This window comes from Oryctolagus cuniculus, chromosome 13 (assembly GCF_051225735.1).
Source record: "Oryctolagus cuniculus isolate XC-2025 breed Fujian yellow rabbit chromosome 13, ASM5122573v1, whole genome shotgun sequence".
In the NCBI taxonomy this organism is placed as follows: Eukaryota; Metazoa; Chordata; class Mammalia; order Lagomorpha; family Leporidae; genus Oryctolagus; species Oryctolagus cuniculus.
This window is the reverse complement of record NC_142879.1, coordinates 38,730,794-38,751,972: the sequence shown is the minus strand read 5'-3', so window position 1 is coordinate 38,751,972 and position 21,179 is coordinate 38,730,794. Positions and strand designations below refer to the sequence as shown.

Genomic DNA, 21,179 nt, shown 5'->3' with positions numbered 1-21,179 from the left:
GTGGTGTGAGCTTCCTTCCCAGCACTGGGGCCACCAGCTGGGCCACGTGATACTGGGCAGCTTCGGACGGATGGATCTACGCAGAGGAGAAGGAATCAGAGGAGGTCAAGTGCAATGGAGAAAGCAGCAAGTAGGGGAGGAGAGTGAGAAAGAAGAAAGAAAGGGTGGCCAAGGCTGGGTGTTCCTAGTGCCAGGGACTCACCAACAAGCACAGAGAGCCAGCCCCGGGCTCCTGCGAGGCAACGGCAGGGAGTTGACTCCTAGGGCTCTGTGACTAGCCAGAGAAAGGAAACAACACAAATGAGAAGCCACGGCCAAAAAAGGGTCTGAATGGACGAGACGATGAATGGAGACAGGTGCACTTCTACGTGGAGCTTGGCAGACGTCTGTGGTCCTTCCCCAGCTGGGAGGAGAGGGTTGCAGAGAAAGGAATTGGGGGGTCTAAGCGCCTGTGTCGTGAGCACGCACCCAAGGTTCTGATAGGCCGTGCAAAGGCTCGGAGGCTGCAGCTGCATTCTGACCAGACGGCCGTCTCAGAAGCCACCTTCAAGTCTGGTCAGACTCAGTGCAGACCACACAACCAGGAGGGAGCCCTCAGCCACAGCCTGAGGGCGGTGAGGAGCCAGCAACAGCAGTCATGAGTGGGCTTAGCTGCTCCCACTGAAGCATTCATCCCAACCTGTATTGACTGTAAAACAGCACACCAGCATCTCCCACCTGCCTGCAAACCCCACGAGCAGGGAGAACAGCAAACCTACCTATAACACTGACTGCCCGAGGCTGGGATTTGCATCGCTGTGGAATCCTTGGTGGTGGTGGTGATAGTTGCATGGGTCAGAGATGATCTTTTTACAAGTCTGGTTTTCTTTAAAAAAAAAAAAAAAAAAAAAAAAAAAAAAAAAAAAAAAGCCTTTTATGACTCAAGGCAGCCTAAAGAAATGAGATGGGCCGGTGTTGCGGTGCAGTGGACTGAGCCGCCCCTGAGGCACCCCCACCACTTATCAGAGTGCCACTTTGAGTCTTAGTTACTCCACTTCTAATCCAGCATCCTGCTAGGGAGCACCTTGGGAGGCAGGTGATGGTTCAAGTACTTGGGGCCCTGCCACCCCTGCGGGAGACCCAAATTGAGTTCTGGGCTCCTTGCTTCAGTCTGGCCCCACCCTGGCTGCTGTGGACATTTGGGGGATGAACCAGCAGAGGGAAGATTCTATTTCTGTGTGTGTGTGTGTGTGTGTCACTCTGCCTTTCAAGCAGATGAAAAAATCAAAATCAAAAAGAAAGAAAATTAAGTCATTCTCTAAACTGTCCCCCAGCAAGCTGATAACCCACCTCATTTTCGCACCCCCAGCAATTCCCAGCTTAGGGGCAAAAATGGAAGCGTGAGTCTTCCTGCCTCTGCAGCCCAGGTAGGACTGCCTGGCTCATCCCCTACCCCCACCTCCACCCCAGCTGCCACCAAAGAAACGCAAGGTCTTTGCACTGAGAGCAGAAATGCAAACAAGATTTTCATGAACAACCAAAAAAAAAAAAAAACAACACTTTTTTAAAATCAAGATTCCATTTTGCTGTGAGTGGCAGGTACATTTCTCAGTTCTCACACACCCAAAACATTCTTGGCCCTAAAATCCCAGGAAACACTGCTCGTCACTGTGGTGACAAGGCAAACTCTCTGGCAAAGCCCCAGAGTTGTCTGTAGGAAGGTGGACCACTTACAGCCTCTGACAACTACAGCCTCATGCCAAGACCTGGACAAAGACTTTGTAACCTGGATGGGCATTTAGCACAGTAGTTAAGACACCACTTGGGACACCCGAATCCCATATGAGAGTTCCTGGGTTCAAGTCTCAGCTCTGCCCCGGATCCCAGCTCCCTATACGGTACAACCAAGAAGGCGGCAGAGGATGGCTCAAGTGATTGTGTCCTAGCCACTCCCATAGGGGACATGGACTGAGTTCTAAGTTCCTGGCCCAACCCAGCTGTTGAGGGCATTTTGGGAGTGAACCAGTAGATAGGAGAGATCTCTCTCCTTTTAACATTAAAAAATAATTTTTAAAAAATTTTAGGGTTTATAACTATTTTATCACTTAAAATACTTCAGAATATCAGGGCTGGCGCTGTGGCATAGCAGGTTAATCCTCCACCTGCAAAGCCAGCATCCCACATGGGTACCGTTTCAAGTCCTGCCTGCTCCACCTCCGATCCAGCTCTCTGCTGCGGCCTGGGAAAGCAGTAGAAGATGGCCCAAGTGTGTGGGCCTCTGTACCCACGTGGGACACCTGGAAGAAGCTCCTGGCTCCTGGCTCCTGGCTTCAGCCTGGCCCAGCTCTAGTCATTGCAGACATCTGGGAGCGAACCAGTGGATGGAAGATCTCTGCTTCTCCTAACTCTGCCTTTCAAATGAATAAAAAATAAATCAAGTAACAGAGTAGAACGCACCAGTCACTCAAGCAAATGAGTAAACCTGGATGTTGTGGGCACTGCTACTGCTCATCCCGGAGAGGAAGCCAAGAGGCAGCACCTGCCAGGGCACCAGGTCTAGACAGCACAGGGAGTGGCCACAGACTGAGCACTAGGACAGTGCCTGCCAGGACGGTTAGAGCAGCTACAGAAACTAAGCAGAGTCACCATTCACTCCCGCAACACTCCTTCTGGGTGTCTACACAAAGGAACTGGTAGCAGGACCCAAAAGAGGTATTTTTCACACTCCCATTCCTAGTGTTACTCATAACAGGCAGAAAATGGAAGCAACCCAAGTGCCCATGGGTGGATGAATGGATAAACAGACTGTGGGACGTAAACACCTCCACTGGAGTATTAGTCAACCTTAAAGAGGAAATTCTAATACCATATGGATGGGCCGGCGCCACGGCTCATTAGGCTAATTCTCCACCTAGCGGCGCCAGCACACCAGGTTCTAGTCCCGGTCGGGGCGCCGGATTCTGTCCAGGTTGCCCCTCTTCCAGGCCAGCTCTCTGCTGTGGCCCGGGAGTGCAGTGGAGGATGGCCCAAGTGCTTGGGCCCTGCACCCCATGGGAGACCAGAAGCACCTGGCTCCTGCCTTTGGATCAGCGCAGTGCGCCGGCCACAGCGCGCCAGCCGTGGCGGCCATTGGAGTTTGAACCAACGGCAAAAGGGAAGACCTTTCTCTCTCACTATCCACTCTGCCTGTCAAAAAAAAAAAAAAAAAAATATGGATGAACCTTGGGAGCAGTATGCTAAGCAAAATCACCCAGACATAGGACAAATACTATAAGATTCCACTTACACGAGGTCTAGGATCAAATTCACACAGACAGAAATGGACCGGCGGCTGCCAGGGGCCGGGGTGGGGTGGGGTGGGGGGTGGGAGTTACTGGTTAATGGGTACGGAGCCTTCGCTTGGGAAGATGAAAACGCTCTAGAGGCAGACAGTGGTGGTTGCTCAAGAGCGTGATTAAGCTTACAGCCACTGAACTGCACCTAAAAATGGTCAACAGTGCTGGATATCACGTTCTGCATATTTCACAAGGGAAAAATATTTTAAGTGTACTGGGGCTATTGTTGCGGCACAGCAAGTAAAGTCTCTGTCTGTGATGCTGGCAGGTGCACGTACCGGCTGCTCCACTTTCAATCCAGCTCCCTGCTAATGCACCTGGGAAAGAAGTGGAGGATAGCCCAAGTGCATGGGCCCTTGCAGCCACGTGGGAGACCCAGAGAAGCTCCTGGCTCCTGGCTTTGTTCTGACCCAGCCCTAGCTGTCACAACTATCTGGGTAGTGAACCAAGCAGATGGAAGACCTCTAATGCTTTCAAATAAATAAATCTTTAAAAAATAAAGAAGTAAAAAGAGACAGGCAAAAGTGGGAACTGCAGGGCTAGGGGAGAGCCCTCTGTGTCCGGGGAATTAGAGAAACAGAGTGGAGCCCTGGGTGGCAGCAGGACAGCCGATCTGGACCCGGGCTACACTAACCCACTGATGGAGGCGGGACAGAGGCGCTCCGGTAATGCAGGACATGCTGAGCGTGCACTCGAGGTCCCAGCGGGGTAGAACACACAGCCCCTGGCCTCCCTGCACCCACGTGCAGCACAAGCCCCTAGCAACCCTTCCGCCCGAGTCATTTCACTGCTCTTTCAAGACCCTGGCCTCCAAGAGCCAGGTGGTGCTGGAAGGTTCTGTTCCCAAAGCCCCCACCAGAGGCCAGGCAGCCCTGCAGAGGGAAGCCATTCCCTCCGACCATGGCCTTGTTATCAGACGGAGTCACTGCCTTTCACTGCCCCTCGTTCTTGTCCCCAGGGGCCAGCACACCATCAGCCAGCCAGCCCAACCAGCGGGGCGGATTTCCAGGCACTCTGCCTGCAGCCGGCCATGAGTGTCTCCAAGGCCACAGGCTCCTTGTCTTCTTCAAAGGGATCAGACCTGCAAGCTTCCCGACTCTCCAGTCTAAGCAGACTGCTGAAGGGGTGACTTTCATTCCTCCCATGCTCAGAGCGACAGCCGCCAACCACAGGCCTTGTGCTCAGCACAGTCCATGGTGTCCTTCTCTTTGAATGGGTAAACTGGACCACAAGGGCCCTGGCCTCCATCAGCTTCTGCCTGGGCTTCCATGTGAGCATGCCCAGGCACACGCACGTGGACATCAGAACTCAGGGTCGTGTATGCAGAAGGACAAGAAACGTATCCCAGGGAGGGTGGCACAGGCAGCTGCCAATGGCAGGCCTTGAGCAGGCCCTGAGAAAGCTTGGAGAACTGAGGTCCACCAGGGGAGAAGTCTTTCCTGCATGGCCTGGGGCAGCGGCAGGGGCAGCAGTGGGAGGCTAACAGGGAAGCGAGGCAGGTGCACTATGGGGAGTGGCAGTGGACACCACACAGTGCCTCCAAGCTTAGTCCTCAACCCCCTGCCCTGTGTCAGGGACTGTCCTAACAAGTCTCAAGTCTCCCCATGCCAGCGACACATTGGTCCCGTCACAGCAGATCAACCGTGTCTCCATTTAGGGACCGTGTTTGGTGTTCTGTGTTTTGCTTTATTTTAGCATATCTAAGAATGTCTCATGTTTGCCTCTTTCTATGCCAAATTAAAAATATTTGCCCGTTTCATCATTAAGTTCTGGATTGCTATTCAGAGGCCAAGTCAGTGCTTCATTGTGCACTTGGCAATTTCGGGACCTGTATGGGCGTTCACCAGATTCTGAATGCCAGAAAGAAGTGCAGAGAAGGGGTGGGTATCACTGTGCAGAGGGTGAAGCTGCCACTTGCAAGGCCGGCATCCCAAGTGAGTACAGATTCAAGTGCCGGCATCCCAGGTGAGTACAGATTCAAGTCCTGGCTATGCCATGTCCAACCCACCTTCCTGCCAATGCACCTGAGAAAGCAGCAGCAGATGGCTCAGGTACTTGGGTTCCTACCGTCCATATGGGAGACCTGGATGGAGTTCCTGGATACTGGCTTCCGTCTGATCCAGCCCCGGCGGTTTCAAGTATTTGGGGAATGACCCAGTAGATGACAGATCCCTTTGTCTCTCTGCCTTTGGAATAAATAAATCATTTTTAAAGACTTATTTACTTTATTTGAAAGGCAGACTGATAGAGACAAAGACAGAACCAGGGCTGGGCCGGGCCAAAGCCAGGAGCTTCATCTGGGTCTCCCACCTGGGTAGCAGGGGTTCAAGCACCTCGGCCGGCCATCTTGTGCTGCTTTCTCAGGTACATTAGCAGGGAGCTGGATGAGACGTGAAGCCGCCAGGACTTGAACTGACACTCACATGGGATGCCAGCGTCACAGGTGGCGAGTTAACCCACTACACTATAACACCGGCCGTGATAAATCATTTTTTTTTTTAAAGAAGTGCAGCGAAGGTTTAGTCCATCGTAAGATACAGACCCTCTGGCCATGAACGATTCCAAGCGGCCACCACTCCCAGCCCACAGGCCTGAGTGTGTAACTCACTGCAGCAGGACTAACTCCATGCCTCCCCTCTGGACAGACACCACTTCCGTCTCTTTCTCTACACCCATTCCTGCCTCAACTAAGCCACGGAGGGACCACCGCTACCTGGTCACCGACAGACAGGAGAAAGGTGCGCTCCACCATCACCCATCATCAAAAACGGGCGGCACCAGAAGACAGCGTGGCCATGATCTCGTGACAACACCTGTGATGCTGCAAGGGCAGAGCACTGCCCGTGCCAGCCCCGACGCCGCCCTCTGCTCTCGGGCAGGCACGTGCGTCGCGGGCACAGCCGGCCAGCTGTTCCCGACATGGCTCTTCCCCTTCGCCGTCTGTTGTTCAGAGCCTCCGCCCTGGCAAGGCCCTCCCAACCTCAACCAGATGGGTCTGCCCCACCTCGCGTCTCCCCTGTGCCCAGTGACTCTGGACAGAAGCTCAGTTCCCCTGCCCCACATAGAGAACAGGGCCCGGGGCGCCGAGAGCCTCCAGCAGAGAGCCCAGGAAGGTGTGTGGTTGACAAGCGCCCTGGTGACTCCTGGTGACGGACCAGGTCAGTCTGTGCAGCATGGCTCGGCCAGGTCCTGAGTTGATGTTTCCTGTGGTCACCGAGCTCCCATCGTCGTGCCAGCCCTGTGCTGGGCCCAAAGCACGGTGGCAGCTGTTGCCTCCAGAATCCAACAGCCCAAGCACAGCACCATGTAGCAGGGCAACCGTGGGACCCCGATGGGTGGGAGGCAGTGGGCGGGGCTTCCCAGAGGGCACAGGCTAGCAGCCAGGTGACGGGCAGAGGGCCTGGGCGCACCCAGGGGCAACAGAACAGCCTGGCTGGAGCTGGACAGAGACCTGCCATGCCCATGAGCAAGAGCCTATGGTCGAGCCCAGCACTGGGCCAGCTGTGGGGCACATGGCAGGCAGCACCATCCATGGACAGGTCTACATCCGGGGACAGGTGTGGGGGACATGGGAACGAAGGTGGACGAAGAACCCAGAGAGGAGGTGCAGGGGAGAGGCTCAGGGAGGGGTGGGGAACACAGGGCAGGGTCCCAGGAGCAGCGTGTAAAGAGTGACAGAGAGGACAGGAGCAACAGGGCCGAAGCCACACAGAGGACAAGGTGGGCACAAGCGGGGACCAGAGACGGTCCAGGAGGGGGCACACGGCAGGGCCCCACAGGAAATGATCGCCTTGTTCACCTACGGGAGAGCAAGGGTAAAATGCCAACACTGGCACGCCTCAGAGACGGCTGCGGGCGCTTGGATTTCTGTGTGACTGGTGTCACGTGGGGGAGGGAGCGAGACGTGCGGAGGCAAAACTCGGAGGGAAGGGAGGGGAGGCCGCGCGGTATCTCTCTGCTCAGAGGCTCCTCTGGAGGGGTGGCGGGGGGGGGGGGGGTGCCTGGAGGAGCTTCAGGGCTCTGAGAAATGGGCAAAGGTCTACAGCAGGGCTGCGGAAGCTGAGGGACGTGACCCTGATCCCACTGCTGAGCTAGGAGGCAGTAACAGCACCCAGCTGGGGCCAAACCGCATGCTCACCCGGGCCCCAGCAGCGCCCAGGCGCCCCGGCGCCCGAGTGAGAGCACAGGGGAAATGAGTGGGTTCTTGGGAGACCAAAGGCTTGCACAGAGGAAGGCACAAGAGTGCTGACGGCAGTGGTCACTGCTTGGTGATGCCCAGTGAGGTCTGAAGGCACAGGGAAGGCACTGAATCCTGGAGGGAGCCACGCCAGGAGGAAACAGGGCAGCGGCTATGGGGTGTAGCAGGCAAGCCATCACCGGGGGTCTGGTTCGAGTCCCGACTCCTCTGCTTCTGATCGAGCTTTCTACTCATGCATCCTGGGAGGCAGCAGGTAACGGCTCAAGTACCTGGGTCCCTGCCACCCACGTGCGAGACCTGCATTGAGTTCTGGGCTCCTGGCTTTGGCCTGGCCCAGCCCTGGCTGTTATGAGCACTTGGGGAGTGAGCCAGTGGGTGGAAGAACTGTCTCTCTTGTACTCTCTTTCAAATGAAGTGAAAATAAATATATAAAAGTTTTAAAATAAAAAAAGCATCGAGGACCAGGAGCAAGGGCAGCAGAGGGAAGGAGGGGAGGCAGGTCCGTGGCACGGTCGCGAGGCTGAGGGACTGCAGGGTGGGAGAGATCCCTGGAGCACAAGTCAGGTAACCAGCAGCAGCTAGAACTATGCAGACCGCAGATGGGCCAGTGCCCGGGTGCCAGGTCCTCGGAGGATCCCTGGAGGAGCAGCCCACAGGAGGCAGAGGACAATGACAAGGAAGGGTGGCAAGGACAACACACAGACAGGAAGATGAGGCGACACGGGCATCTGTTTGCAGAGAGGGGAAGTGTGGCAGGAACCACGGCCAGAGGAGACGGCCCAGAGCCACGTGGAAGAGAAAGGGGCCAGCAGCCGGAGGGCCTGGAAACGGGCAGAGCGACGCCATCCAGAAAGGAACTCAGCCCAGCAGGACTTCAGGGCCAGCACCGCAGACGCTGATTACCTGGCACAGCCTCACAACCCTCACTGCCTGGGATGTTTATTCAGCAACTCCAAGTCCAAGAAAAGTCTCTTTAGTGTCCCTGCAACAGCCAACACTCAGGATGCCGCCCAGTCCCGACCTGCTTCGGGCAATCTCTGAATTCTGCACCCTTCTCTCCTCTCTCCACGCGACTGTGCTAGGAACACAAGAATGACAGAAGCCTTCCTGTCAGCAGCCGCTATGGAGAGGGGCCAGGCAACATCTCAATGCGAGCCAGGGCCCGGTGGCTGCAGATGACATGGGTGTTACCCCTGAAAGACATCCTCCCCAAACTGCAGGGGCATCTGCACCACCATCACCAAGAAGGGCCTGTAGCCCATGGCAATGGCAAGTCCTTGCAGCAACTAGTTTCCAAGGTGGCAAAGTACCAGGATACAAAAAATGCCCAAAGTGTCTAAGGAGCAGCCTCTGAGAAGTAGGCAGAAGCCAAATCAGAAAGGAGTTGGGGGCTTGCACTGTGGCACAGAGAGTTAAGCAGTCGACTTCAATGCCAGCATCCCATATGGATGCTGGTTTGAGTCCCAGCTGCTCCACTTCTGATCAAGCTCCCTCACTAACGCACCGGGGAAAAGCAGCATTAGATGGCGCAAGTGCTCGGGCCCCTGCCACCCATGTAGGAGACATAGATGAAGCTCCTGGATTCTGCCTGGCCCAGCTGTAGCCATTACAGCCATTCGGGGAAGTGAACCAGCAGACAGAAGATCTCTCCAACTCTGCCTCTCAAATAAATAAATAAAAAATTTTAAAAAGAAAGGAGTTTGCTCGTCAGCCAGAAACACATCGATGCAGAAGGGCCTGAGAATTTGAGCTACATGTATTCAGCAAGCACCTCCATGTGCCAGGTGCCTGTTCTAGACTCTGGAGCAACCACAGTGAAGCAGAAAGAGCCCTGCTCTGCCGGCGCCTTCTTCCCCCTGAGCTGGGCGGCCGTGGAGCATGACGGGGTTCAGCGTGAACAGGGCAGATGGCAGCTGCACACATCACACCTGCACAACAGTGTCACAAACAGAAGCAAAAGAGGAGGCCAGGTGAGGCCTGGCAGGGAGCTCACAGCCTCATCTTCGTGGGTCAAAGGCGGATCTTCACCAATCCGGCTGTCCTCAGCCCTCTAAGTGTTGCTGTGGCCTTGACTCCATCCCCAGGCACAGAGTCTGTGACCGGCCGGATGTGGCCGGGAGTCTCAGCCGCACAGACTGTCCGCCCAGCACAGCTGCCTCTCAGTAGCCAGGACCCTGTGATCACCTGCTGGGGGCCTTTCAGAGCCTTGAACCCAAAGACGTTTCAAGATGAGATAAGGCATTGACTCTTCCTAGGGCATAGTACTGCGAATTTTATTTGCTAATTGTAAAAACCCAGAGTGACTCAAGATACAAAAAACTTGAAAAGCTAATAGCCTGAAATAACAAATCTGACTTTTTTCCCCCCAAGAATGGCTTCATCTGCATTTGTAGAAACAAGATGGCCTGTGAACCAGCTCAGCAGTGCTGGGGCTGGGCCGCTCCCCTGGGTGCACACTGGTCATCTTCCCTCAGCCGCAGACAGCACTTCTCACCCGAAATCCTGCGAGACCCTTTTATCTCCTTCTGAACATCCAAGACGCCCAATCCTTTCTCGATGGCAACAGTAATAGTGATTTTTTTCATTATATATCATTGTATTTTCTTTTCTTTTTTTTAACTTTTATTTAATTAATATAAATTTCCAAAGTACAGCTTTTGGATTACAGTGGCTTCCCCCGCCCATAACCTCCTTCCCACCCGCAACCCTCCCATCTCCCGCTCCCTCTCCCATCAGTATCATTGTATTTTCAAAAATCTTTTGGTAATAAATCTCCATCACTTTATAAGCAAAAATCAGATTTACAAAAACAAATTGTCTTTTTTAAAAAGGATGCATAGTGTCTTGTTATTATAACTGCAACTCTGAATATTTTACTTACACAAGCAAAGGAAAGAAACGACTACTGAACAATGCAGAGTCAGTGAGGGCAGCTGGAAGAAAAAGGGCTTAGGCAGAAGAGTTGCACAGACCCGGCTCAAATCCCAGCTCCAACACGCACCAGCTGTGCAACCTCAAGCAAGTTTCACAGCCTCTCTAATCCACCACTGTGAAGACTATGGGACTTCCTGGGCAGTGGTAAGAAGCCAGGTGCCTGAAGGTATACAACGCCATGGGAGGGAAAAAAAATAATAACCTCCCAAATGTGACAAAGGTACTCCAAGATGATGGCTGATGTAAAAGAAACGGGTGATTTAAAAAGAAATGCAGTAAACAAAAACAAGACTTAAAAGCAGTGTGCTTATGGCTGGCCATACCCAGACATGAGGTGGCAACCAGGCAAACCCCTGCAGGGGCACCTGAGAGGCCCGCTACGAAGTGCCTAGGGCAGAGCTGGCCCCACCATTTGCTGCTCTTCTCCTCCTACACAGGAATGCAAAGGAGTAGGAGCAGCAGGCCAGCAGGGCAGCTGTCTCCACTGATGTTAACGGCCTGCTTCATTTTGGGGTGTCAACAGGCAATCAATCAAGAAAAACATCAGGGATCGGGAAATACACAAGGGATAGACAGAGCTGGAGACAGGGCAAATGCACACTCTAACCCGGAACCAACTCGCCTGTACTGCTGTTGAAATAATCGCCGCAGTGTACCAGACACCCACAATGTATGCCCTGATGTCCCCCGTCACAGCTGGGGAACCAGTCAACACGGTGGGGTCTGCAGAGCGAGACAGCGGGAAAGGAGGGTCAGAGACGTGGGCGCCGTGTCTCGGGCTGGCATTCAGAGGGTGCGCATTCCTTATTACCAGCAACAGGAAACTTGCACTCCCACTAAAACCTGGACAGGCACCTGAGACCTGACCACACTCAGCTACCCCTGGCCAGCAAGCAGAGCCCCCGAGCCAGCGAGCCAGCGCAGGATGCCTGGAGCACCTGATTGTCATTCAAATGTCTCCCGGTCAACCCGCTGCACAAACCGCCTGCTTCTTTAACCTGTTCTTGAATTATTTACTTCCGTCCCCTGAGCGAGAGCAAATCCTTCTTGCTGGTCACCTGCTCTGTTTCGGGGGCTGGTTCGGAGAACTCCAACCCTGACGGACTTGGAAGGAGCTCTCCAGTACCCGCCATCCTCTGGACCGCACAGAAAGAAACAGCCAAAGGAGCCTTCCAAAGAAGCCAAAGTCCCTCTAAAACGGACTGCACTGTTCAGGTCTGATCTCTTCCGTGTCCCTTTTCATTCTAAAATCGGTAGCTTCATTCTCCCTTAACATCTGCTAACAACTCCAAGGCTCAATTCCTGCCACAGATCAGATGCCACACGGGGGACAGGGGAGAGGGTCCCATCACCTGTAACCAGTCAGGGGTGGCTCCTGCATTTGTGTTCCTTTTCAGCCCTCGTGGATGTGCAGTCTTAGAAACAGGAGGAAGCTCAGAGAGCCTGCAGGTCAGCAGCCTTCCTCCTCCAGGGGTTTCCTTCTCCTCCCTATCAGAGAACCTGGGGCAGAGCTGCCTGGTCCTATTTTAAGATAAACCCTCTCACTCTATAGAAACCAATTTAACTCGCGATGTTATGTGGGCCTTCACGGTGGGACATCTCCCCAGACGTGAGTGCGAGAGCTCCCCGGGGCTGGTGGGAACTGTCTCTGGGTCCTTCTCTGACCCTGCACTTGTAGTGCCGGGTAAGGATGCTAACGATGGGAGACCAAGAAGTGATGCGCTTTCTGAAACCCCTGACTTTGGCCATTCTCCCCAGCAAGCCCCCCCCCCAGCCCTCCCCCCCCACCCCGAGAATCAGGATAGGAGAAGGCAGTCCCCAGAATGCAATGGTCTCGCTGGACATTGCTCAGCCCTGACACAAGGCCCCACCACCTCCGTGCTGCTGCTGCTCCTCCTCCTCCTTGAAGCTCCCGGTCCTCTATTCCCAACCACATTCGAACTGCGGCCCAGGACTGCCCACAACTTGGTGTGGCCCCTGGGTGGGTGGCAGGCAGCTTGTGCGGCCAAGGGGCTGCCGCTGCCGCGGTGCACAGAGTCTTCAGCAGCTGGGTGGCCCTGACCCTGGGGGCTTTCCCCCATGCTCTGTGAATCCCTGCCCCACCGCATTTTCCACTGCGCCCAGGCCCCTGGTTTCCCTCCCCTCTTACAGGGCGCTCCCGCCGTGTTTCCACCGTGCGTCCAATTATGTCTAAATGCAACCCAGCACAGATGCTGACATTTTCCAGGTTGAGTTGTTATAGTTACTTGACTAATTGCCGGCCCGACGGCGGCGCTGCCTCCCCTCCCGCCGGCAGGAGCGGAGCGGGCGGGGGACTCAGGAGGGGAGACGGGGTTGTCGTCGCCGCCACTGCCTGGGGTTGGGACGCTGGGCCAGCCACCGGGCGCCAGAGGCTCCCCCGCCTGCACCTGGGACACCGCAGGCGAGCCTGGGACCGCGGGGCTCGGGACGCGACCAAAGTCTCCTGCCCCGGCACGAGGGTCTGCGCCGCAGGTGCGCGCAGCCGGCTGCCCGGTGTGCCCACGCGCGCAAGGGGCACAAAGTGAGCCGGCAACGGGAAGCAGGTGGAGAGGGGCGCGCTTGGGGCCCGAGGAAAGAGTCGGACACCGCCGCGAGTTACTCACGTGCCAGATAGCGAAGAAGATGAGCGCGGCGCACAGTACCAGGGACAGCATGTAACAAAACGCAGCGAAAGTGAAGGCCATGGCCGGCAGACTCCAGTCCCACCGCACACGAGAAAGCGCTTGGGAGACCACCGGCTTCTCGAGGGCCGCGCTCCCTCAGCACCGGGGCAGCAAGAAAGCACGTCTGCGCGCGCCCCTCCAGGCCGGCGGCTAGGAGGCCCCGCCAGCCGAGAGACGCCCTCGGGGCAGCGGCGAACCGGAGCAGGATTCTCACAGGCTCTGGCGACCTGGGACGCGGCCCGCCCGTCAACAGGGGCAAAGGTGCGTTGATTGTCGTTGGCATGCACTGTCCCCAGATCAGCAGCGAACACCTTCGAGTTGGTGCCAGCCAGCGAGCCCCCCGGAAAGCACCACGGCTAGGGATGCGAGGACCCCACCGAGGCCCGAGTGAGACGGTCCCGGCCGCCCGGAATCCCCGGGAAGAGCCCGCTGCGGTCTGCGTCCAAGTCGGAGAGGAGAGGCGAGCGCGTCCCCCGGGTGCAGACCCAGGGACTCCGAGCGCCTCCTGAAACCCAGAGCCGGCAGCGGCTCCGTCCTGGGAGCACAGTTCGTGAGGTAGCCGAGAGCAGCCAGGTGCCGCTGGTTCTGCGCGCCGGACGCGGCTCGCCACGCAGCTGTGCGCTCAGCTGCGCGCCCGGCCCCGGCTCCAACCGCGGCCGCGAACCCGCCGGCCTCGGTACCCAAGTGCCAGGAAATTGGGGGTTCGGACCAGGGCTGGCAGGGGCTTCGGCCCCGCGGGTCAGCAACTGCCCCCAGGGCGTCTGCAACGGCGGGTTTCAGGCCGAACGGAGCTCGCTCCACCTGCTGCTGCTGCTGCTGCTGCCACCACCGCCGCCGCCGCCGCCTCTGCTGCTGCGAGAACCTTGGCGGCGCAGCCGGGATCCCCTCCCTCCCGGCGCCCCACCCTCGGCTCCGGCTCGCCGAGCTCGCCCCCCCTCCCCACGGCGGGCGGGGCCCGAGCCTGCTCGGGGGCTAAGCGCCGCAGGGCGCTCGGTGGCCCGTGCGGTCGCGCGCGCCCGGCTCTCGCAGCAAACTTGAGGCCCGGCGGGGCTGGCGGCTGAGCGCAGGTGGGGCGCGCCGGGGCGGAGAGGGGACTCTTTAAACACGTGCGTCTGGAGGCGGCGGGAAGCTGCGGAAGGGTATGACGCGGGCCTCGAGACCCGGCGCGGCCGCCGCTGCAGCGGGTTTTAGCGCTTTCGCCCACCCGGGCGGGACGTGGGGGCGCTTGGGCCTTCGGGTGTCTTGCGTTCAACAGTCCTGGTACCCTGGAGCCGCTCGGGTGCATTTCCCTTGATTGCCAGGCACCCAGCGCCCTGGGTTGTGTTTGCAGCTCTGCTCCCAACCTCTGCAAAAGTCTCCTTCCCTCGCACCCTCCAGCCTCCTCTGCCATCCGACCTCGGGCTTGCGGGGGCCCCTCTGGGGTCCCTGTCACTGGTGTTGGTTGGTCCCGTGGAGCCAGCAAGAGGATGTAGTTTGGGGGGCAGAGCCCTCTCCCGCCGCAAGTCTCTTAACGGTTTTAAACCTGGGCTTCCCTGAGCTGAGAAATAAGAATAAAAGTGCATCATTTAAAAGGACTAAATGGGAACACAGAAAACCCAGGCCACAGCCCGACACTTGGTGCACACTCGGTAAATGGCAGGGCTTCGTGTTACTCAGCGGCCCAGCAGCTTGAAATCCCCCCTGCTTGCTCCTCCCAGGACAGCGGGAGCGGGTCCAGCCATTGAAGATAGAAATTGAATTCCAGATAAATCCGTCCAGAGAGTGTGGAGAGAGACCCCGGAAGATGACCGGCAAATCTGGGTAGCAGACTGGAACCACATCGTTGTTTGCAGTGGATCTCGGAGTACCTGGTCCCCTGCACAGGTGGGCACAGATGAGCCGGTGTTGCCTGGTTCTGGTGCTGGTGTGCTAACTGCCCTGACCGGAAAGGCGCTGCCCATGGCTTTAGAGCCGGAAGGGATGCACTGCTGAGAGCTGGCGGCACAGCCCGCTCCTGACAGACGCCCACATCCCTGCAGCTGGCTCACTGCACCTGCAACCTAGAAACCGGAGCCCTTCAGTGGGAAGTGGGGAGCCTGGAGCACGTGCAGTACGCGCTGCAGTGGGCACAGATCAACGCTGAACTGCCTCGTGGCTGACTAGCTCTAGACTTTGGAGAGCCAAGCACGAAATGAAACGTGAGGCTTCTCTTTAAAAATGAAGAATTTCAAGAAAGAAAGAGCAGAGCACGAGGCCAAGTTGGAGGCCCTTCTGAGCAGGAGACCCTGGCAGCTGTAGAGTGCACACCTGGGAGCCCGCCCTCCTCTTGGTTCCTCCCACTCCCTCCCTCCCCCTCTCTGCCTCCTCTCCCCCACTTCTCCCTCTGCTTAAACCTGTCAGGTGGATAAATCAAGGGGGGGGGGGCAGAGAACTATTTTAAAAAGAAGGAACTATAGAAAACACAGAAAAGATGCAGCAAACATTACCCCACTCTCAGATACTGCAGCACAGCACAAGCAGTGGTCTATTTCTTTCTAGTGCTGGGTTGGGTTTTTGTTTGTGTTTTATATTTTTACACAGATGATTTATTTAAGATTTTATTTTTATTTATCTGAAAGAGTTACAGAAAGGGAGGAGGGAAGGAGAAAGATCATCCATCCACTGGCTCGCTCCCCGGATGACTGCAAGGAGCCAGGAGCTTCTTCCGGGTCTCCCACTCGGGTGCAGGGGCCCAAGGACTTGGGCCATCTTCTGCTGCTTTCCCAGGCCAGAGCAGAGAAGCTGGATCGGAAGTGGAGCAGCTGGGACTTGAACCGGTGCCCACATGGGATGCCAGCACTGCTGGCAGCGGCTTTACCCACTATGCCTCTGCACTGGCCCCAACACAGATGAATTATTTCAATTGTTGTAATTATATTACAAAAAAGGTTGTGACAAAAACAATGAAGAAAAATTTGACCCACTCACTGCAGCCACCTCCGCCCCTCGAACTTCAGCAGCTTTGTCGCCAGAGTCCCGGAATTCTCGCTTTCTCCTGAGTCCGCTGCATCAGATGACCGGCAGACACGGCGGTGGACACCGGCTCCGAGATCCCCACCAACGACTTAAAGGAGGAGGAGGAGGTTGTGGAGGAGGCGGAGAATGGAAGAGACGCCCCTGCCACGGGGAATGTGAAGGAGATGGGGGGCAGGGGCGGACAGTGAGGCAGAGGGAGAGGAGGAGGAAGAGGATGAAGATGAGGTGGCCTAGGCAGCTACAGGCAAAGGGGCAGCCGAAGATGACGAGCGCAACAGTGTTGACACCAAGAAGCAGAAGACTGATGAGGATGACTAGAGAGCAAAAAAGGAAATGGTAAACTTAATAAATAAAAGGCCGCCGGGACCTACTCGCCCTCCACTTCCCGTCTCAGATCTAAACCTGGTCACCTTGGAGGAGAGAGGCCGCCCACCGCGGCAGCGCCACCTGCAGGCGACTGCGCGCTCTCCACTGCCCAACCGGGAGGAAAAAAGAATCAAAACTCCCAGGCCCTGCTTTTTTTCTTAAAAGTATTGTAAAAAGGAAAATTTTTTGGTATTTTTTATTTACATTTTATATTTATATACACACTGCTAGGGGTCAGCCATTTTTAATGATCCCGGGATGACCAAACCTGCCTTCAAAGGTGTGACCATGTTCATTATCATCTCAAAGGAGAAAGAAAGCCTTGTAAAAATAAATAAATAAATAAATAAATAAATAAATAAATATCTTCTGGTCGGCGCTAATCCTCCACCTGCGGCGCTGGCACACCGGGTTCTAGTCCTGGTTAGGGTGCCAGTCCTGTCCCGGTTGCCCCTCTTCCAGGCCAGCTCTCTGCTGTGGCCAGGGAGTGCAGTGGAGGGTGGCCCAAGTGCTTGGGCCCTGCACCCCATGGGAGACCAGGAGGAAGCACCTGGCTCCTGGCTTCAGATCAGCGCGGTGTGCCGGCTGTGGCGGCCATTTGGGAGGTGAACAAGGAAGACCTTTCTCTCTGTCTCTCTCTCTCACTGTCTGTAACTCTCTCTCTGTCTCTCTCTCTTACTAACTCTGCCTGGCCAAAAATAAATCTTCTCCCAAGCATTCCAGTAACTTTTTGTGTATGTACTTAGTTGTATTATAAATAGTTGCTTTTCTTTTTTTTTGTCTGTGAAGTTGCTGGGTTTTTTTTTTTTTTTTTTGGCATGTTTGATGTATGTGTGAAACAAAGTTGTGCAACAATAAACCTGAATTTTATTTTGCTGAGTTGTTCTAAAACAAAAAAGAAAAACTTGATAATGATAATTTGAGTATTTTGAGTCCCTTTAAGCTGATCTGGTCTTTTGTTCCTGCTGTTCTTCCTTATGGTGCCTTAGCTCTTCATGTGTCTAGTAATTTTTTATTGTATGCAAACATTGTTTTAAAAAGTTCTTTGCAAGGGCCAGAGCTGCGGCATAGAAGGTTAAACCTCCTCCAGTGGTGCCAGCATCTCATGTGGAGCACCCAGCTGCTCCACTTCTGACCCAGCTCCCTGCTGATGCACCTGGGAAAGCTGCAGAGGATGGCCCAAGTTCTTGGGCCCCTGCACCCACATAGGAGACTTGGATGAAACTCCTGTCTCCTGGCTATGACCTGGCCCCCAGCCCCAGCTACTGTGGCCATTTGGACAGTTAACCAGCAGATGGAAGATCAATCAATCTCTCTCTCTCTCTCTTTCTCTCTGCCTTTCAAACAAATAAACAGATCTTGAAAATAGAAAATATGTCCTGGGACACAATTACTGAAAGCCATGAGACAAGGTGAAGCTAAATTAATCGTTAAAAAAAAATTCCTTGCAGACATTTGAGGCCCTAAGATGATGTTATGTTTTGGAGAAGTATCTATTTCTTTTGCTAGTGTCTAAAGGAACATCACACTCCAGAATTAGTTTAATCTAAATTCAGAGTTTGAGATTTTCTGGGTTGCAGCAGACTTGATGTCCAGAGGTGCAGCAGCCATCTTGTGACTGGGGGGGTGGTGGAGGGTGGAGAGAATCGTTATATTAAGAATGGAGGGGCCGGCACTGTGGCATGGCTGGTAGAGCCGTTGCCTGCAGTGCCAGCATCCCTTATGGGTGCCAGTTCAAGTCCTGGCTGCTCCACTTCTGACCCAGCTTTCTGCTATGGCCTGGGAAAGCAGTAGAAGACGACCCAAGTCCTTGGGCCCCTGCACCCACGTGGGAGACCCAGAAGAAGCTCCTGGTTCCTGGCTTCAGATCAGCGCAGCTCTGACCATTGCGGCCATCTGGGGAGTGGATGGAAGCAGATGGAAGACTTTCTCTCTCTGCCTCTCCTCTCTCTGTGTAAATAAATAAATAAATAAATAAATAAATAAATCTATCTTTAAAATCTTTTAAAAAATAGAAAAATTAGAAAAGCTAAGAATACAGGAGTCAGGACACTGACAACAGAATTAAGCCACCTTAGCAGCCCTTAACTTCCTATTCCTTTACTTCTTTTGACTGAAACACTTTTGTAACCCATGGATATAAGGTATTCTGTTAAAGGTAAACACAATTCTTGGCTGAGACCACGGTTTCACTGGGGGTGGGGGGAGATTTCCTGTTACTACAGGAAATCAGCTTATGGCTGGCAGGGCAGTTCCATGATGCCATTAACATGCTAGGTTCCTCTGACCTTGACTCACCATTGTTAGCTTGTGCATTTGGTGCCCGTGGTCACAAGAAAGCTGCCGCACTTCCAGCCATCACGCCCATCTTGCAGGCAGAAAGAAAATAGTCAAAAGTTTTCATCTCATGGAGGCAGGTGTTTGGGGGAGAGTGAAGGAAGCCCTCCCTGGCAATCCTACATCTCAAGGGATAGGACTCTAACAGTTGGCCACTCCCACCAGTGGCAGGTGAGTCTGAGAAGATGCCCCTGTTCTCATTCTTGCCTTTATAAACAGGAAGGTGAAGGAGAGGGTTCTGGGTGACTTTTGGGCCCCCAGGCCTTTCCTGCCCCCCTGCTGTGGACTCTAGCAGCCTGGGGCCCCTTCCAGCCACGGAAGATCTCTGTGTCTGCTCCCTCTGTAACTCTGCCTTGCAAGCAAACCTTAAAAAAAAAAAAGAAGGTACAGAACAGCAGAACAGAGAGTTTAGGGGCTATCACCCACCCGCCACCCCGACTGAACATGGTTAGCATTTCACTGTCCTCCCAGCAGCCCTCACAGGTCTGCCTTGGTGCTGTCTGGCTTCTGTCTGGGTTCACTGCATACGTTCAAGGCTGTGGGGCAGCCAGCAGCTGCAGACGTTCACAGGTTGGATATTTGCCTTAAAATAACTGCTACCTAACTTCTGAGCCCCTTGTTGTGTGACTGGCAGGAGACGCACCGCACCGTCAGCCAGCCCTGGGGCTCCCCAGGGGCTTACACAGCAGAGGTGCGGGCAGCCCCTCCTCTGTGGGCCTGGTCCTCCGTTGTCTCACCGCTGGCCCGCTGCTCTCCGCCCTGCTGGGCTCCAGCCTCCCTGGCAGCACCCCCCACCCCCACCCCCTTCTCTGAGGGACTTGCGGGCGCCCATCCGGGCATGGGAGCCTCGACCTCAGCCTCTTTCCTGTCTGTAGGAAATGCTTCCTTGCTTTCCTCTGGCTCTTGGCAAAAAAGCCTTTCCAGTCCTCGCCCAGCCAACCCCTCAGGGACATTCCCTAGGGTCTCTTCTAACAGCGCCACCTCTCCCCACTCCGGACAGAACCTTGGTCTTCCGAGATCTTCCACTTCTCACCTTAGAATGTATTCCCCTGACATTCACAAGTGCCGCAATTCTTCTTCTTCTTCTTTTTTTTTTTTTTTTTTTTTTTTTTTTTTTGACAGGCAGAATGGACAGTGAGAGAGACAGAGAGAAAGGTCTTCCTTTTTTCCGTTGGTTCACCCCCCAATGGCTGCTGCGGCCAGCACGCTGCAGCCCGCGCACCACGCTGATCCAAAGCCAGGAGCCAGGTGCTTCCCCTGGTCTTCCAGGTGGGTGCAGGGCCCAAGCACTTGGGCCACCCTCCACTGCACTCCCTGGCCACAGCAGAGAGCTGGCCTGGAAGAGGGGCAACCGGGACAGAATCCGGCGCCCCGACCGGGACTAGAACCCGGGGTGCTGGCGCCGCAGGCGGATTAGCCTAGTGAGCCGCAGCGCCGGCCAGCAATTCTTATACTATTAAAAGACTTCGATTCCGATCAGTAAATAATGTAATGGCTACTGCAGTCCACAGTGAAATTAATTATTAAATTCTAAATTAAACTCATTCATTCAGGCTGATTGTCACGGGAAAGACCACTGACACACGGGCCTCGGGTATGCTTGTTTCGCACAGGCGCACCCTGCCGCGCGTGCGCATCAGGTTTGTCACTGCCCTGAAATCACGTGGCTGCCGCTGATTCTGCGTGGTCAGAATCCGGGCGGTACTGGACTGTGTGTTGCACAGTTGTATACTGTAATTTCTTTTGTGTACCTTCTAAACGCAGTGTTTCGATATCTATACATTTAAGAGTTTATAAATAAAGTGCAGTCAGAATAAAGCAACTCTAGAGCTCCCGTCAGGTGGCTCACTCTCCAAATGCCCACAATGGCCAGCAGGGGGTGCCCACGCCAGAAGCCAGCAACTCCATCCAGGTCTCCCACATGGGTGGCAGGGACCCAACTTCTCACCAGGGTTGCCATCAGCAGGAAGCAGGAGTCGGGAACCAGAGCTGGGCATCAACCCCGGGCAACTGCAGTGTAGGGTATGGGCTTCTCGACTGGGGGCTTCGCCAAGCTCGGCCAAACACCCAGCCCTGCAGCTGCGTTTGTCAGAGCTCCGTTGGCGATTGCACACCTGCAGAACACAAGCAGCGATACTGAGAACGCACTGCAGCCCAGTGCAGCTTCCTAATGGCTCACATACTGGTGCAAGAATCAGTGCGAAACAACATTGCATTTCTTCAACACCAAACACTTCTATTGTTTTAACAAAAACATGAGTGTCTCTCCAGTGCCACTGACGGAGGCACTGGATGCAACCAGTGCTCAAAATTAACGGTTGGAAGACGTGGCAGGCAACCATAATACGTCAC

At 54.9% G+C, this 21,179-nt stretch overlaps 1 protein-coding gene across 3 annotated transcripts in view; it reads right to left on the bottom strand.

The window, feature by feature from the left end:
- CNIH3 (cornichon family AMPA receptor auxiliary protein 3) overlaps positions 1-20,932 on the bottom strand; it is a 113,845-nt gene extending 92,913 nt beyond the window's left edge. Inside the window, exon 1 of one of the 3 annotated variants that reach the window (XM_051820600.3) lies at positions 20,776-20,932. In XM_051820600.3, coding sequence (XP_051676560.1) covers positions 20,776-20,787 — 12 coding nt within the window. In that variant the 5' untranslated portion in view covers positions 20,788-20,932. Of the gene's footprint in view, positions 1-13,070; positions 13,967-20,775 lie in introns of those variants that run through there. The other 2 variants (XM_002717483.6, XM_089311440.1) reach the window with 2 other exon arrangements.
- Between the last annotated feature and the right edge of the window lie 247 nt (positions 20,933-21,179).